Source organism: Stegostoma tigrinum, chromosome 16 (assembly GCF_030684315.1).
Source record: "Stegostoma tigrinum isolate sSteTig4 chromosome 16, sSteTig4.hap1, whole genome shotgun sequence".
NCBI classification, from domain to species: domain Eukaryota; kingdom Metazoa; phylum Chordata; class Chondrichthyes; order Orectolobiformes; family Stegostomatidae; genus Stegostoma; species Stegostoma tigrinum.
The window spans coordinates 15,952,734-15,972,091 of record NC_081369.1 but is presented as its reverse complement, the minus strand read 5'-3'; the positions used below and the strand labels follow the sequence as shown (position 1 = coordinate 15,972,091).

General features: G+C 38.8%; 1 protein-coding gene across 2 annotated transcripts in view; it reads left to right on the top strand.

Moving 5' to 3' along the window:
- Positions 1 to 19,358, top strand: part of psme3ip1 (proteasome activator subunit 3 interacting protein 1) — an 84,490-nt gene that overhangs the window by 34,602 nt on the left and 30,530 nt on the right. For both annotated transcript variants that reach the window (XM_059651623.1, XM_059651622.1), the window contains 2 exons: positions 14,598 to 14,696; positions 17,498 to 17,620. In XM_059651623.1, the coding sequence (XP_059507606.1) occupies positions 14,598 to 14,696; positions 17,498 to 17,620 (222 nt within the window). The remainder of the gene's footprint in view (positions 1 to 14,597; positions 14,697 to 17,497; positions 17,621 to 19,358) is intronic.

Sequence of the window (19,358 nt, the reverse complement as noted above, 5' to 3'; positions counted from 1 at the left end):
AAAAATTAAAATTCATATCGTATCAAGAATTCAATGTTGCTGTTATTTCTGAAGATTGCAATAGCACACCCTATGGGAGTGCAGACTGTGACTGACTGACAGCAATGTCCTGGGTTCCCATGTTTAACTGTGCCAGAAGTTGGTCAGTTTCACCCTGTAATAATGCTGACACTGATAGTACAACTATCATTACAATTTGCAAATTTTGGGCTATTAAATATTATCCAGAACTTGAGCTCAGATGGATTTGTGGTTCACTTTACAGACATGTTTTACTTGTAGTTTCTACATGTCTATGGTGCTGACCTGAGAAATAAAGACTTCTAAATATCTTTTTTAGCTTTAAATTAATCTTAACTCTGTTACACAATATAAACCAGTCTCCATAGATTGACGGTTTATCTGTAATTAGAACAGAACTGATTTTTGCCTTTAGGGCAGTAGCTTTAATTCAGAAATTGCAAGCTGTTACAAAATTGTTGCTTGGTTTAATTCACCATTTTTTTACATGCTTTTTGACACTTACTTTATCATTTTTTAAAAGCATTTACAGTTTGGATGTCTGAGCTGCATTGTTAGTGATTTACTTTGCTCTATCAATCTGTTTTAAATTGCAGTCGAGCAACAAGCCAAGCCAATGCGTCCTATTTTACTCATTGCGCAGAATTGTCCCAAGATTGGTGGCTACCCTGCCAATCAATTTTGTATTAGCTTCCAAATATGTTATAAGGAGCCGATGAATAACTCCTGAATTTTGAAGTGCAGAGCTAATGTCATACTGGCTCCAGTGTTCATTGGCAGCTGGTTGTTGCAAAGAGAGTTTGGGGCTGCTTTGTTCCTGCCAAGTTTCCATATTGGTGTCTTTCATTCCTGACCTGGCGGCTGGCAGAATTGAGGATCTGATTCTCAGCAAGAGGCTGAACTACCTGGCAGTCGGGAGAGATCAAGGGCTTGATGTGGTCTTTCCTCGCTTGTGTGAGCCAAGGTTGCATAATTCCTATAAATGCATGAAATATCTGTGCTAAACTCTAGTATGCTGTAAATCTACCATCAAACATTTGGCAGAGCCTGCTAATTGGCAGCGAGTGATGGAAAGATCTCTGGGTTGGCAGATTGTTGGAGCCTGGCACTGAAGGAGAATGAAGGTGGGTTGTGGTGGAGGTTTGGCTACCTGGCCTTTGGGATGGTGGTGCAGGGACACTGAGCCAGTTACATCAACAAAGAGAAGTGTGTTTGACAGATGGGAGGCCAAGATCTTGCGTAAGGGGCAGGCGAAGCACTCCAGTTCCCTCTGACCTGTTAGTGGCAGTCACCTGCTGGAGCCGACAGCTGCATTTTCATTAACACTGATAGTGCTGCAAATACTCAGATCTGGCAGCACCTGTGAAGAGAGAGAAGGAGCAACAGAGTAAACATTTCAGCTCAAGTATCTTTCTGGAGTTGTCAAATAAGTTCCATCTGCTTTTACTTGTAACAGAGATAGTAGGAACGGCAGATGCTGGAGAATCTGGTGTGAAGCTGGATGAGCACAGCAGGCCAAGCAGCATCAGAGGAGCAGGAAAGTTTGATGTTTCGGGTCGGTACTTGTCGCATTTTTGTAGCTGCTTTGACACAGCTTGATTGGCCATTTCTCAGGGCAGTTATAGTCAACCACTCTGTGTTTGGAATCACGTAGCGCAGCTGATTTCCTTTCCTAAAGGATATTAGTAAGGTAGATAGTTTTCTAAGATAATTCAGTAGTTTAATCCTACAGACACGAGCTTTTTAATTCCAGGTGTGGTTAATTAACAACAAATTTTACCCTTTGGGATTGAATTTCATGTCATTAGTTCAATAATCCGTTTGCTGTCATGTCTTGAAGAATAATATCATTGCTTGTGCTTTGTACACCTATTAACTTTGCTGTTTGAAAGTGAGTTATGTCATTTATGGTGGAGGAAGAACCTGTTTCTGGAATGAACAGCCATCATTCACAGAACATCATTTTCAGAAATCATTGGTTTGAACCCCTCATGTTTTTTATAATGTCGGTAATGACATTCATCAACAGTTATTAATGGGCTGTTCCCAGTTTTAAGAGCAATTGCCTCATACAGTTTTTCTAATCCTGTGCCAGAATAAATAGTAGCCCCTGTTACCTACTCTTCTGAGTTACTAAAAGCATGAAGCATAGAGGAAAAAATATGGATTTGACAGTGTGCAATATATTACGACTAGGGAGTTACGGTTTATAAAGCTATAATACAAATCTGAGCCGCTGGACACTGTCACAAGAAATTGCAGTGAGTGGATATGTTCTGCTTCACGGCTGCTTCTCCGACATTAAAGTAAATAAAATAGAAAAAGAATTGAAGAAAAATCTTAACCACAAAGGAGCATAAAATACCTTTGTTCCTTCTAGACTTCGCTATTCAAACCTAATCTCAGTTATCCATGGTCCACCCTCTAATATTGAGGCCAATCATAATTCTGCTGCCCATCTCCTAATGTGCACCAGGTTCAATTCAGCCTATGCTTGGCTGCTAACCTTGGCTCCAGGTAAGTAAACTCTGGTTTTTAAAATTATCTTTTCTTTTCAAATCTGACTGTAGTGACATTCTTCTATTTCTTTGTAATCTCTAATTCTCTGTGATATCTGCACTCCTCCAATTCTGCCTTCTTGAACAATCCCAATTTTAATTATTTCATCAATGATGGTTGCCTTAAGTGGCTTAGCAACTCTGTTACAAAGAGCTACTGAACTGCCTCCCCAGACTTCACTCTCTCCGAAACACCTATTTTTTTTCCTTGTTTATACATATATTTGTGTGTGTGTGTGTGTGTGTGTGTGTGTGTAGGAGTCGGTTTATGAGGGGATTAGAACTTATCTAAGTAATTATATAATTTCCTACCTTTTAATCTAAGTCACAAAACCTGTGAAGTTAATGGAGGAGTAAATGCCTGTTTCGGTAATGGTGATCACATAACTTCGCTTTTTTTGCAAAAATACATCTACGCTGTTTAACTGTGACTGTATGATTCAATGATTTCCTTTATAAACAAGGAAATCTGCTATGCTAACTCGGAACGAAAATAGAAGTTGCTGGAAAAGCTCAGCGGGTCTGGCAGCATCTGTGAAGAAAAAATCTCAGAGTTAGTGTTTCGGGTCCAGTGACCCTTCCTCAGTTCTTTTCCAGCTACTTCTGGTTTTGCTCCTGATTTACAGCATCCACAGTTCTTGCACGTTTTATTTGATATGCTAATCTGTGAATGATGGCTGTTCATTCCAAAAATAGGTTCTTCCTCCACCATAAATAACATAACTCACTTTCAAACTAGGTTTGTCCTACATGTGACTCCAAACCCATCGCAAAAGGATTGGTTCTCACTGGAACCCACTGAAAAGCCTGGCTCATCACCATCTCTTAGAGGGAATTAGAGAGAGACAACTATTACTATTCTTGTCCTCATAATAAACATTGTTTACTCCTAACCTCCACTTCAGTCCACACTATCTGTCTTTCCTTTCCCTAAGTTCATGGAGCCAGTCTTTCTTGAATCACACTTCACATATTTGGAAAAATCAGCACAAAAGGTTTGCTGTGTCAAAATAATGCCTGTATATAAAATAGGTTTCTAGGCATATTGCAGTTTATTCTATCACAATTTTGCTGAATTTCTCGACATTTGGTAACTGAACGAAGACTTTTGAAACTCAGTTGTTGTAGCATTTCTGTAAGTCCTTTCATGACATTGGAACATCCCAAAGATCTCTAAGTGTATTGAAGAACTTTCAGCATATAGCCAATGTTTCCTCAGTTCTTTTTTGCTGACCAAACCTCCAAAGTCCAGAAGCACAAATTTATGTATTGGAATGTTTATCGATGCGAGCGAGCCCTCTCAGTGTGCAGCTTAGAAGGAACATTACGTAAAGGCCAATCTTGTTGTATACACAGCAGCTAATTTCTGCACAGCAAGATCCCACAGGCAGCAAAAAAAACCAGATAATCTGTTTTAACCAATGGTGGAGTAATGATGTGAGGAACTGCCCTGAAATTTGAAATGTGCAATGGGATCTTTGCAATGACAGAAAAGGACAAATGCGGCCTTGTTGTGCATGCTTTTTCTAATAGCAGTATTTGAGAAGAGTAACCACCTTTTTCTGATTTATAAGTAGAATTTAAATCTCAGATAATGATCACTGGTTTAATTTAGTTGAATAATTGTATATTGATTTGGTATTAAATGTCCTTTTGTCTTCTGAACAATGTTGCTTTCTTGTGAACACACTCCTGGTTTCCTGTTCAGTGACTTGTTTTTTGACTTGAACACCAAAAAGCAGGACATTCTTATTTTTTCATGTACACCCACCTGACTTCATACAGGCCATGTAATTGTATTCCTGGAAACCAATAAATTATTTTTAAAATCGCTTGTGATTGATTATTTAAACACATTTTTGAAACATTTGTGCACTATATGAAATTGGTGCTTGAGGTGAAGCAAGGGGAGAAAACAGTTTATTTTCCATTAGCCAAATAGTAAGAGTGCAGTCATGCATCCACTTTAATTATTTTGTTTATTTATAAAGCCACAATGCCAGTAATGTAAGAAAATTGGTAGCTACAGTACATAAATTGAAAAAGTTGAATTGGTTGGACTTTTAATGAGGTCATCAACATAGCAAAGCAATGCAGATACATTTCCTGAAATGCAATGCAGGTAGTGGTAGCTGTCATTTGTTGTAGAATGCTATTACTCTTTTACAGTCATTGCAGTAATTGACTGCAGATGGACAAGTCTACGTTTCAACCCTGTTTAATTGGCCTCTGTCTTGCCATCCTGTTGATCATGTACATTGTCCAGCTGGAACCCTCTATTGAGTGAATGATGGCTTCTGGCAGACATCTGTCATGTTGGTGCACATAGCATATGTTATCAGTTGTATTTCTTGACAAATCTTGTGTTAGTATCCAACAGATTACAGGTGCATTGAGTAAATATCCAGGAAGCTGTAGCAGTCAAGCTTTGGGACTCACCTAGGGTACTGAGCAAGTATATAAAATACATGTTGCTAAATAGTGAATGCATTGCAAACTCAATTTTGTAATATTGGATGCTAATGACCACTTTTTTTGATCTATTACTCTCCTTGGCATATTTATATATTTGTCTTTCAGACACCAGTTTATCACTTTTCCAATGACTTGAAAATGTTACTTACCTTGATATTGACGTGACTTGTACTAGAAGGCTCAAGCCAAAGAAAATGAAAAAGTCTTTCATCTTATTGTGGCTATATTTGGAACCATTTGACATTTCTTTAATGTGGCTCAGTTATTCCATTCAATTAGTCTTCAGGTTCATAGTCTGATATAAAATCATTGCAATAGCTTGCCCAGAGTCTTAATTCTGAAACTTTGAGTTTTGTACTTTGGTTAGTGTACTCTGTCTCTATGTGTATTTCTGCAGTCTTCCAGATGATGGATTGATGAACACAAAAAATGGGATAGGGCCAATCTGAATGAAGAAACTGATTTCTACTTTTTGCTATAGCATAACTGAACAGACTGTACTTTAGAATAGAAACATAGAAAATAGGAACAGGAGTAGGGCATTGAGCCCTTTGAATCTTCTCCGCCATTCAGTATGATCATGGCTGATCATCTAACTCAGTACCCCGTTCCTGTGTTCTCCACAAACCCTTTGAACCGTTTGGCCCTAAGGACTATATCAAATTTCTTGTAAGCATTCAACGTTAGTGTCTCAACTGCTTTCTGTGGCAGAGAATTCCATAGATTCACCACTCTCTGGGTAAAGAAATTTCTTATCTCAGTTCTATCCGTATCCTTTGACCGTAACCCCTTGTTCTGGAGTCCCTTCCCATCAGGAACATTCCTCCTGCATTTACCCTGCCTAGCCTGTTAGAATCGAACTAAATGCTTCCTGAATAACTCTCAACAGGCAATAGTCTACACGGTTGATTTGACTGAACAGTCTGGAAAAATTCATCACAGTTGCTTCAGCCTGCCCACACTAGGCCCCCCTCAATCTGTCCCCGGCCTGTCTTCACCTGTGTTCCCTTTGTCTACAGTTTGGTTGACGGAGACTGAACTCCCCCTTACCCCCCCAAAATCTAACTTCATAATATGCCTCAGCTTCCCGAGAACCACCTATACTGTCAACTGAGAGTTGTGACCTGAGCACAGTCAGTCCCAGAGTTCATCTCTCTTGCCAATGATTGTGTTTCAGTGACTGTTGTTGTGAGAACCTGCAATTAGCAGTGTGATGAATTTATTTAGGGTCAACAGTTATCCACAACATGCTCAAGGTTGACGAAGACTGACTGCCACAATCTATCTTGGAATGTGGGAATCATTGGCCAGGCCAGCATTTTGTGCTGTTGGAAAGGTGGTCATGAAACACCTTGGTCTTTAGCAGTTTGTAAGTATACCCATAGTGCTATTAGGAAGGGAGTTTTGGGATTTTCACTCATAGTGAAGGGATAGTGATATAGTTTCGAGTCAGGATATTGCATGACTTGGAGGGGAACCTGGCGCGAGTGGAATTCACAAGTGTCTTTATTTTTCAGTGTGGCACAGATCACAGGTTGGAAGGTGTTGTTGAAAGAGGTTTAATGAGCTGTTGGTGTGAATCTTTTGTGAAGTGCACACTACTAGCACTGTCCTTGGTGTTGAAAGGGGTGTTTTTTTTTAGGTGGTCGATGTTTTACCAATTGTTTGTGGACTGCTTGAATCAAGTTGTTTTTTGTTGGAGCTAGATGCATGGAGACAAGTGGGAACTATTCCATCACACTCCTGCCATGTGATTTGTAGGCATAGGAGGTGAGTTAGCCACCTCAGTATTCGTAGCTTTTGGACTAACTGTTCTAGCCACGGTATTAATATACAAAGAACAAAGAAGATTACAGTACCGGAACAGACCCTTTGGCCCTCCAAGCCTGCACCGACATGTTGCCCATCACAACTAAAACCCCCTACCCTTTCAGGGACCATATCCTTCTGTTCCCATCGTATTCATATATTTGTCAAGACACCCTTTAAAAGTCACTATAGTATCTGCTTCCACTACCTCCCCTGGCAGCGTGTTCCAGGTACCCACCACCCTCTGTGTAAAAAAAAAACTTGCCTCGTACATCACATTTAAACTTTTCCCCTAGTACCTTTAAACCCATGGCCCCTGGTAACTGCTCTTCCACCCAGGGGGAAAGCTTCTGACTGTCCAGTCTGTCCATGCCCTTCAGAATCTTGTAGACCACTTACAAGTTTGCCACTTAAAAGATAAAGTCTGAATATTGCTTAGATCTTGCTGGTTATAATGCAATTACCAGTGGACATTGCTGCTTCTAACCCTATGATGAAGGGAAGGTCATTCTTGAAGCTTTATTGAACATTTCAGAAATTTGGACCTCGAGCTGTACCCTGAGGAGCTCCTGCAGTGATGCCATGGGACAGATGATTGGCTTCCAGCAATGGCAAGAATCTTCCCTTGTGTTAGGTATGATATCAGCCAATAAGCGAAGAATTTTCTGCAATTTTCATTGAATTCAGTTTTACTAGGGCTCCTTGATACTACACTTCCAATTGCAGCATTGATTCAAAGATGGTGACTTCTACCGCACCTCTGGAATCAGTTCCTTTCTTGTGCATGTTTGCATTAAGTCTGTAGGCTGGATAGCCCAGGTGGAACACAAGCAGAGTATCACTGAGTTGATTTTAAACTGAGCAAGTACCCCCTGATAGCACTTTGTCTCTTTGCACCACTTTATTTATGACCACAGATAGATTGATGGAATGGGAACTGGCCATTGTGGATTTGTTCTGCTTTTTGTTTGTGCCTTTTTGGCTTTACTTTCAGGCAGTGTGGATTCACTTTCACCTTATTACATCTAACATTTACACCTGTTTTACATATTTATCTTTCCATTATCAGTCACTTTGATTTTTATTGTGGCACTCTCACCATCTGTTCTACTTTGCTCCCGTTCCCCCTCTGTCCACAACACAAAAAACTACAACTTGACAGATCCATTTAGTTCTGAAGAAGTCATATTAGACTCAAAACATTAACTCTGCTTTTCTCTCCACAAATGCTGGCAGACCTATTGAGATTCTCTGGCATTTTTCCTTTTTTAATTTAATTTCCTGCAGAATGCAAGTTGTATTGCCTTGACATCCTGAGAGAGTCCAGCTTTGAATCTGTCTGTCTACAGTCTACAAATTTCTGGTATAGTCTTATTGAGAAGGTGATTTAGAACATCATGGACCTATTATATCTATAATGGAAGTTTTTAACTTGATTCTTGGATTATGAACATTGTCAGTGCCAGAAGTTGTTATCCATTCTTAATTGCTGTTGAGAAGATGGTGAACTGTTGTGATTCATGTTGTGTAACCCTAACCCTAACTCATAGTGCTATCAGGAGGGAGCTTCTGGACTTTCACTTGGCGATTATTGAAGGAACAACAATGCAGTTTCACATCACTGAACTCATCACTCTTATGGGAATACATTTTACCCAATCTCAATGAAATACTAAACTAAGATAACACAATTTGCCCAAGATTTTTAAGGGATTGCCTGATCATGGGCATGCTTTCGATGCATGACTGGAGTGGGAACTTGCAGATGGTGATTTTCAGTGCATCTCCTGCTTATGTTCTAGGTAGTGGAACTCACTGGTTTGAAGGCACAGTTGAAGGAGCACTGGTGTGCTGCTGTGCTGCATCTTGTAAGGTTGCACATTAGTGGTAAAGGGAAAAAACAATTGTAATGAAGAACGGAATGGTGATCAGACAGGTTGCTTGTTTTGGATGGTGCCAGACTTCTGTTGTGTTCTTGGAGCTCCGCTCACCCAGCAAAGTGAAGAATATTCCATTGCAGACTTGACTTGTGTCTTGTAGATGGTGGACAGGATTTGGGGAATTAGAAGGTGAGTTATTTGTTGCAGAATTCTCAGCCAGTGAAGACTGGAAACACTGTTGTCCAAAAGGTGTTGTTCAAATAACATCCTAAAAAAGTTTTTCCATTCCAAATTCAACAACGCTTTATTTTGCTGTAATGTTTACCAAGTCTATAACATTATCACCATATGTTATTACATTAACACAGCAAGCCAAACCCATTTGATATCACTTAATTCTTCAGTGAAGGGATGGCGATATAGTTTTGAGCCAGGATATTGTATGACTCAAAGGGGAACCTGGCGCTAGTGGTATTCACAAGCATCTTCAGTAAATTCTTCAGTAAGATACTGTGTTACGAAATACTGTATGCATGAAAGTTGATGGGTTTCAGTGATGAAATTTCTTTCGGTGAGGGGGATGTTTACCCAAAGTTTCTCATGCTGCACATTTATTTATAGTGCAGCTTCCAGTAAATTGAGTTGAGCTTTGGAAATAATGTCTATGTGAAATTTGCTGTGTCCTCCCACAACACTATAATAACTATCTTTCCATTTCTTTTAACATTTATCAAGATTGTTTGTGCTTTTGCAGCTTTTATATGTAAACAAGCAGTTGCTGACCAGTGAATAATCAGAGGCACAGCTAGATTCAATTTTGAAACTTGTGGTCTGATCGAAAGCATGCCCATGACCAGGCAATCCCTTAAAAATCTTGGGCAAATTGTGTTATCTTAGTTTAGTATTTCATTGAGATTGGGTAAAATGTATTCCCATAAGAGTGATGAGTTCACAGAAGCCAACATACTTGCTAAGCTGCATTTGGTAATTCTTTAACCTAAGACAATTTTATAGGTGTTTCGGAGATAATAGGAACTGCAGATGCTGTAAAATCTGAAATAACAGTGCTGGACGATATTAGCACGCCAAGCAGCATCAGAGGAGCAGGAAGGCTGACATTTCGGGCCTAGAAATTTCTGAAGAAGGGTCTAGGCCTGAAATGTCAGCTTTCCTGCTCCTTTGATGCTGCTTGACCTGCTGTGTTCATCCAGCTCTACACCTTGTTGTCTCACATTTTTATAGGTGTTTATTGACTGTTCTCTTTACATCAGGTTACCAAATATGAACTGTTACTTAACCAATATGTTGAAGAGGAGATCTGTTTTCTGTTCTGAACCAAACTTTTGTCTCACCTATGCTTCTTCTCTACCTGTCTCTTTCATTTTATGCTGGTTACTTTTGTAATGAGCCCATAAAAATTGGAAATATGATAAGAAGTAAAGGTTAAAAGTATCTTGTCCCATTATTAAACCATGCAACATGTTTATAGTTGAGACTTTTTTTAAACTGTGTACAAAGATAACTAATGTAGTATTGTCCACAACTTTAGAACATCCTAAGGTGCTTCACAGCCAGTGAGGTGTTGTTTCTATTGTAGCAAAAGATAATGTGGCAAAAATATTGTAATTCAAAGATAATAGTAAGGTAAATGAATATGTAATCAGTTTTACTAATGCTTGTTGAAGGCTAAATGCAGTAAATACTTGAGTTAAAGTCAGTCACATGTAAAAGTCGACCATCTATTATTGGCCAAAAAATCGGAAATTTTCCATGTTTCATGTAATAGTCGACTCTCTAGTTCTTCATAAGTAACAGATCAACATTTGAGAGTTAAGATATTATCCTGTGTGTAAATGCTGTGATGAGGAAACAGTTTTTTATGCTATTATGTATTTTGAAAATGCTTCTTTTTGTGTAAAAATGTCCTCCAGAATAAAACAAAAAATATCCAGCAGCATTTTAAACTGCAAGTTACTGAAGTTGCAGACAAGGCAAATAACTGTAGCAGCAAGAGAATTTTGTGTTTTGGAGAAACTTATGAGAGACTGGAGAAAGGCATCAAACCAACTTCAAATAATGCCAAAATAAAAGTGTGATAACAGGTAAACTTAGCAAGTGGCCACAATTGGAGAAAAATGTTGCTGAGGGGTACTTGACAAATGGAAGAAGTGTTAGTTGTGAAACCATCTGAATCCATTCTCGAAACAAATCAAAGAAGGACGGAACTTCAGATTTTAAGGCAAGAGTTGGATGGTGCACACGGTTCATGCAAAGGCATGACTTAGTATTTTGGCAGAGAACTAAGATTGCATAAAAGCTGCCTGCTGAAGAAGAAGATAAGATATTACAGGATTACTGTAATTCATTTTTAAAAATTCATTTAGAGATTAAATGGGCTTCTGCTAATGATATGGTATTTTGGACTGTAGCATGAATTTCAGCTCTTCAAAAGTAGTATCCATGTAATAGTCAACCCCATTAAATTTAACTTTACAAATCAGTCTTTTAAAAAATTCCACTTTTAGATGAGTTTGTATGGAATTAATCAAGGCACTGTGATAGTTCACCCGTTCTTCTTGAAATAGTGTTACGGGATTTTTGACATTAGGAAGGGTCACCGGACCGAAACGTTAACTGATTTTTTTTTTTCTTCACAGGTGCTGCCAGACCTGCTGAGCTTTTCCAGCAATGTCTGCAGTTCTTTCTGTTTTTATCTTACAGCGAGCAAATTTTGGGAAGTTATGATTTTACACACCAGAAAATTTGAATTTCGTGGAAAAAAACAATTTCAAAACACTGAATTGATAATTTAAATGAGGAATAAAAATGACCATTAAAGATTGCCAAGCAGCAGAATGGCTAATAAAACTGCTTTTTGCAATCAGTTGATGGTGGGATTCAAACTACATAACCGTAATTTTAGAGATAGTAGGATCTGCAGATGCTGGAGAATCTGAGATAACAAGGTATAGAGCTGGATGAATACAGCAGGCAAAGCAGCATTAGAGGAGCAGGAAGGCTGACATTTCGGACCTACTGTGTTCATCCAGCTCTACACCTTGTTATCCCTGGCACCAATGAATTCTGATGCTTATTGCTTTGTGTAAAAGCCAAGAAAGGACACGGAGTTTCTACTGTCTTCATCTCAGGCATTCTAATTGCATCTTAGCGGAGTTTCAAGGAATGGAAAGCAAGAATTTCAGTTAGGGTTCAGGTTTTTGCATCATTCGTAAATATTTCATGGAAAATGGAGTCCTGTGAAAAATTAGCTTGGATGGGGATTCTATTGAAATAAGTTCTGCCTGTGTGGAAATATCAGTTTTATGACAGATGTACAACTTGCTGGCTTCTTCTGTCACTCCTTGTATTTGTAATTGGCCGTCTCAAAGTGCAATAGTGTTTAAGGGGTGGGTGCTTTGTGCCCTGTAATGAATAGTGTATTATTCTGTTACCAAAGTAAAATTTCTGTCACTTTTGAGGTCACAAGGCTGTGCTGTGTAAGTAGCCTCGGGCCAATGAGGGTTAATTTTCTAATGAGGGAATCTAGACAGTTGGTAACTGAAAGAATTTCACTTGGCGGTGTTAAATGACCTTGACTTTTGTTGTTTGAAGATATTATTGCTGCTGCAAAACTATGTGATCATAAAATATGAGCCAGTTGTACTCTTTGAAGATGAATCACTTTCAATGTGTAATGGTAACCTGAAGCAAATTTTGAAGAAAAATGGCCTTCAATTTAAACATAACTATTTTAAACCAGTATTATAGGACAACAATGCAAATTAACATTCTGTGTTTAGAACAATTCAAGGAAAGGAAAAGCTGAGAGCAATATCTATCACATTGTGTATTACCAGGATATAATCAAAAGGACATGATTAAGATGCAATATTTTCATCATAAAATTTGCCATTCTTAGACAAATCTATCTGTGGTGTTTTTTTTTTGACATTCTACTTATAGATTTATGATTACTGAGTTCTTGTTCTGCCTTTCAAAATTATCTTCATACAGAATTTGCCTTTATGCAGTGTGATATCACGTTCACAAGACGAAGAATGTAGTCACTGTAACTTAGGGAAGAAGTGACAGCTAATTTGTGCATAGGATCCTTAATAGAAATGACTGCACAACCAGATGACATTTTTTTGTTGAAGGGTGGGCATTCATGTAAGTTTCTGTTAAAATTCTATTACTGGCACAGGAACCTCCATCTAATTCAGATATGCAGGCCTTTGTTTAAACATGACAGCCAAAAGACACTGACTCAAACAGTGCAGCACTCCTTTGCTGACAGTTTGCATTCAAATCCTTCTGAGAGTGCAATGATCTGGGCTGAACTGATACTTAAAAAGGTAAAAGGAATTATTTTGTTATTCCTTATGGTTAGCAGCGTAGCTCTTGTCAACGTTGTGCTGAATTTAGACTGTATCAAATGTTTTTACTGAGTAAGCACCATCTGTCTGAAAATCTGTGGGAACTTTGTCCAGCTCTACAGAGCATGTCTGGGAATTGGAGCTGAACTTTTTTAGCAATAGGTAACGACACCTAATTTACTGCTTGAAGTGAAGGCCTGGATTTTGTGGAAGTAGTGGCAGGAAAATTGGCTGTGCTTGTACCGTCATTACTTTTATTGAAACTGAAAGCAGCATCTGGATATGAAACGTGCAACTAAGCAAGTTAGCTTGGAAAACCAGAAGGTGCTATTAGTTATTCCGTGTTTTTCCAGAGAGTGTGCTTTGATGCTGTCCAACTGCCATTGAATGGAAATCTAAGAACTGATACAAACTTTTACCTTTTGCGTTCAGATTTATTGTAAAAACACATGAAAAAGGCACATCATGTTGAATGAAGTATAATTGAGATTTTAATGGTACTGTTAAATTCCTCAATGTGCTCAATATTAATTTTATGGAGGTTTGATGCTAAATTATTTCATTTAAGGGATTCCACATTTTTTGAAACAAAGAATCATGCAGTCTTTAAAAATATCTTTTGCGTTAATGCTGTGCGCATGCCTCAACTATTTATATCATTGGCAATAAAATCTAAACAAAAGCAAGGAATAACATTGCGTTTTACTTCCTGGTATGCAGTCTGTGCCATTGCTTCAATGCGTTTGGCTGCTTCTCTTGGCTGATGACATCACTGCTCCACCACGGCCTCCTTGGCTTGGTGCTAGAAACAAATGGATTTCAGAAACAAAGGAAATCTTGTCATAGAAATGCCAGACTGTGATTACTTGGCCACTGATTGCAAAGTCCAGCTGAAAATCCTCGATTTCTCAGAATTAAAATATCGCGGGATGCATTCTGTTTTATAAAATATGGATTAGAATTTACAATAACTTGAAAATAAAAATCATGGTAGGTTGACAAGGCTACTGTTTATTGCCCATCCCTAATTTCCTGGAGGGTAGTTACGAGTCACCGTCGTTACTGAGGGTATAGAGCCACATGTAGGCCAGGTCAGGTAAGGAGGGCAGATTTTCTTCCCTAAAGGATATACATGAACCAGATTTTTTTTTTTGTTTTACAACAATTGTTAAAATGGTCACATTGTTGTAATTAGGTCATTATTTTTTATTCCAGGATTTTTTAAAAAATTGAATTCAAATTTCACTGTCTGCCACGATGGGATTCAAAACCATATTTTCAGAACATGAACCAGGGATTGCAGATTACTAGTCCAGTGACACTACCACTATGACTTTGCTTTCTCCTTGTACAATGCATAAAAACCGAATTATTTTATTTTTAGTAAAAAAGTTGCAACGCAACTAGATATACTGTAAAAGTTGAGCAAACTCTCAGCACTATCCATTGTCATACATGTTCCCTTTATTCTTTTGCAGAATGTCCAGAGCAGGTCTATGATCCTCGATCATTATATGAAAGGCTTCAAGAGCAGAAGGATAAGAAACAAGCTGAGTTCGAGGAGCAGTTTAAATTCAGTAAGATGATGCCTTCGCATTGACTCAGAGATTTATGCTTAAAAATGTTAAGTGTCAATTTCTCTAACCAATCCTCAATATAACTGGAGCATGAGAACACAAAAAATTGGAGCTGTTCCAGATCGTATGACCCCTTTAGGTTGCTCTGTCATTCACTCTGATATGGCTAATCTGCCTCAACTTCGTTTTGCCTACTTGGTCCCCATGTCCCTTCGTTCCTTGAACCACCAAAAATCTATCGATTTCAGCATTGAATGTACTCTGTTACGAAACATCTGCAAACCTCTGAGGTAGAAAATTCCAAAGACGCACAAACCACTGAGTGAAGAAATTTCTCAGCTCAGTCTGAAATGATTGATCTCTTACCCTGAAACTTTACCTTTGTATCTGAGATTCCCCAATAATATTGTCAAGCTTTTTCAGTATTTTGGAAGCAAAAAGCTTCTATTCATAAAACCCATTCAAAGCCATTAAAGCTCATTATGGTAATGGGCTCATTTAAGAAAGAGCCTTATGTTCGCATCTCACATTTGATAAGGTTCCCCATGGTAGGCTCATTCAGAAGGTCAGGAGGAATGGGATACAGGGGAACTTAGCTGTCTGGATACAGAATTGGCTGGCCAACAGAAGACAGCGAGTGGTAGTAGAAGGAAAATATTCTGCCTGGAAGTCAGAGGTGAGTGGTGTTCCACAGGGCTCTGTCCTTGGGCCTCTACTGTTTGTAATTTTTATTAATGACTTGGATGAGGGGATTGAAGGATGGGTCAGCAAGTTTGCAGATGACACGAAGGTTGGAGGTGTTGTTGGCAGTATAGAGGGCTGTTGTAGGCTGCAGCGGGACATTGACAGGAGGCAGAGATGGGCTGAGAGGTGGCAGATGGAGTTCAACCTGGATAAATGCGAGGTGATGCATTTTGGAAGGTCGAATTTGAAAGCTGAGTACAGGATTAAGGATAGGATTCTTGGCAGCGTGGAGGAACAGAGGGATCTTGGTGTGCAGATACATAGATCCCTTAAAATGGCCACCCAAGTGGACAGGGTTGTTAAGAAAGCATATGGTATTTTGGCTTTCATTAACAGGGGGATTGAGTTTAAGAGTCGTGAGATCTTGTTGCAGCTCTATAAAACTTTGGTTAGACCGCACTTGGAATACTGCGTCCAGTTCTGGTCGCCCTATTATAGGAAAGATGTGGATGCTTTGGAGAGGGTTCAGAGGAGGTTTACCAGGATGCTGCCTGGACTGGAGGGCTTATCTTATGAAGAGAGGTTGACTGAGCTCGGACTTTTTTCAATGGAGAAGAGGAGGAGGAGGAGAGGGGACCTAATTGAGGTATACAAGATAATGAGAGGCATAGATAGAGTTGATAGCCAGAGACTATTTCCCAGGGCAGAAATGGCTAATACGAGGGGTCATTAGTTTTAAGCTGGTTGGAGGAAAGTGTAGAGGGGATATCAGAGGCAGGTTCTTTGCACAGAGAGTTGTGAGAGCATGGAATGTGTTGCCAGCAGCAGTTGTGGAAGCAAGGTCATTGAGGACATTTAAGAGACCGCTGGACATGCATATGGTCACAGAAATTTGAGGGTGCATACATGAGGATCAATGGTCGGCACAACATTGTGGGCTGAAGGGCCTGTTCTGTGCTGTACTGTTCTATGTTCACATCAAAGGTAGCAAATTCTTTAATAGCCTCTTTAAACTGCCAATCAGATTGTGAGGGCAGAATAACAGACAGTGAATACCCTGAGCACCTCATGGGTGAAAAGAAAAGTGTTTAAGGTGTTACAGAAAGTCTTCCCCCCCCCCGCCACCACACCCCCCCCCCCCCCCCCCCCCATGCTGAATATCCAAGTTATGTATTTATACTTAAAACTTGAAAAATTACTATACTCGGGATGTCTTGACTAAATGCATTTACAATCTGCATCATATTATTTCAGTGCTTTCTTCCCAGTTAGCTAATGTAATTTACTGGTATCTTTTATTGTGATGAAGCCTGACCTCAACCACTTTGTTTCAGCTTCAAATGCAGTTTCTTTTGCTGAATTTTGGAATCCATTTGATTATTACAATATGACTACCTCTTCAGTTCCTTTGCAGCAGAGCTGTCACCCTTGATGCACCAACAATTGGAGAAGGAACTGGTGGGGAAATTGTCAAATCCATGGAAATATTACTTCTCATGTTGAATTTAAAAAGTACTTTTTCCTTCTAGGATTTGTCAAAATGGCTGTTGTAAGAAGTGGAATATAATGAAGGATATTTCATTGGCATATCTGAATATGCTTTCATGACTGCACTGAAAACTCATGAATATCAGAAATGACATGGGTGAAGCAGATGCATTTAAATGCTTGTGTTTCTCCTGAGAAAGATTGCTGAAGTAACTATTGTGTCATTTATTTAGATGCAATGTGAGTGTGCATGTGCATATATTTTTGGTGTGTAGTATGAAAGTAATTGATATTTCCTGAGTTATTGTTTCGTGTTTGGTGACCCTTCCTCAGTTCTGAGGAAGGGCCACTGGACCTGAAACATTAACTCTGTTTTCTCCTTCAAAGATTCTGCCAGACTTGCTGTTTTTGCTCCTGATTTACAGCATCGGCAGTCCTTTTGGTTTTTAATTGATATTTTCCTGTATTTATTTCATTGTATGGGCCAAAGTAAAAGAGGTGATCACATTAACCTTATGTTCTAAAAGCATCTCCTGTTTATTGTGTCTGTGGAATAATTTGTGAATAAGCCTTCAGAAAAAACTGAATTGATTTTACGTTGTATTAATATGTTTTGATGTATTTTACAGAAAATATGGTAAGAGGCCTAGATGAGGATGAAACAAACTACCTTGAAGAAGTTTCTAGGCAACAAGTGCTCTTAGAGAAGCAACGCAGGGACGAAGATGCTAAAGAGTTGAAAGAATATAGAATATCCTTTTGTTGAGCTCCAACTGAATCCTGAATGCAATGAAGTATGAAGTTAGTGTCTGATCTCATCATAAACCTTAAAGCTTTTCTGTTGCAAATCCAATTTAATGATATATGACTTTGACGTTTATTTTCCTTCTGGTTATTTGACTCCAAAGACAGTACCTCCCTTTTGTTTTCAAGGTCTGCTTTTCCAATTGCTAGTTTTGTTTCTAGCTTCATTAGTAAAATTGAGTTGTTATTTTACTAAGTTAGGCGGTAAATTCAGCGAGTACTCATGTAATGAAGGAATATAGTCCACCAACGGTTTACTTTTTGTCAGAACACAGCAGATCAGGCAGCATTAGAGGAGTAGGAAAGTTGGGACCTGAAACATCAACATTCCTGGTCCTCTGACGCTGCCTGGCCGAGTGTGTTGCTCCAGCTCTGCACTGTGTTATTTCTGACTCCAGCATCGGCAGTTCTTACTATCTCTAAGTTTACTAATTGTCCCTTTCTCGTGTAGTTTATTCAAGTCACACCTTCTGCATTTCATTATCTAATTGCTTACATCAATTTTCTTTTGTTTGTATGTAGTCTGTCTCTTTGACGTTGTTTTATTGTCCTCGCTATCTGTTTTGCGCTACATGTAAGCCCTTTTGTTTCATGCTTGCTCTCAATGTGCACTGTCTATTTTTTACTTCATCTGGCTTGCACTTTCCTTCTAATTTGTGTTGGAAGCTATTAAGCCAAAAAGTGCATTCAAATTTTTGCAGAAATTATTCTGTACATATCACACTTACTTACTCACTTCCCTCTGTCTTGAGTGTTTTAGAATAGTCTTCTGTTTCCCCTGGAATATTTTCTTTCTTGGTATTGGTCCTGTGCCATGCTCTCGTTCTCTGATGCCAGTTTACCCATTCTGATCCCTAGTTTTGTTTGGCTTGTTTTATTTTCATTGAGCTTCACTTTTCCCCTTCTCAGAACTTCACTGTTTCTTTTCTCTTTTATTTTCATCTTTTTCTCCCACTCTCCTGCTGTGTTCTCATTCATTTCTGTGATTTTTCCCTCTGCTTCATCGTGTTCGTAGCAAAACTTTCTGCATATGCATTAAGCCTGTCGGCTGAAAATCCATAGTGAACCAGTCTGGGCTATCAATGATGATTAGTGTGTGCCCCGTTGAAGGAGAGTGACTGGGGAGTTGCTGACAGGTTATTTTATCAGGAAAGAAGCAATCTCCTTTCTGCATCAGGTGGTTGAAGTATCACCATTCTTCTGTTCTATGATCTGACTGCTGACGGGTCTCTTAACAATTTCAAAGCATAACACATCATATCAAAAAGTTGGATAGATTCATTTGGATGGAAACTGGCCAGTTCACTGATCTTGACTTCAGAGGGCTTACGAGGAGTGATGAAATGAGGTTTGAACAGTTTTAATAAACTTCCCTGAGGAAATAAGGAGAAATTAATTTTTTAAGCAAAGCATACTTTCTTTAAATTAAAATGAATGACCCTAATATTCTGAATTTTCTATGTTGTTTACTTGAGCTGCCTGTTGTTGAGAGTTAAGCCTTTTGAGGACTTGCCATATTTAGATAACTAATATAGAACCTCTTCAAAATCTTAGTGGATCAGACTAGATAGTCAGTACATTTTATTACATTCCCTGTCTTGTATTGGTTAATCTAATGAAATATTAATTGTATTGAGTGGTGAAGAATTTAATAACTTGAGGATGATGAACAGAATATATTACTTA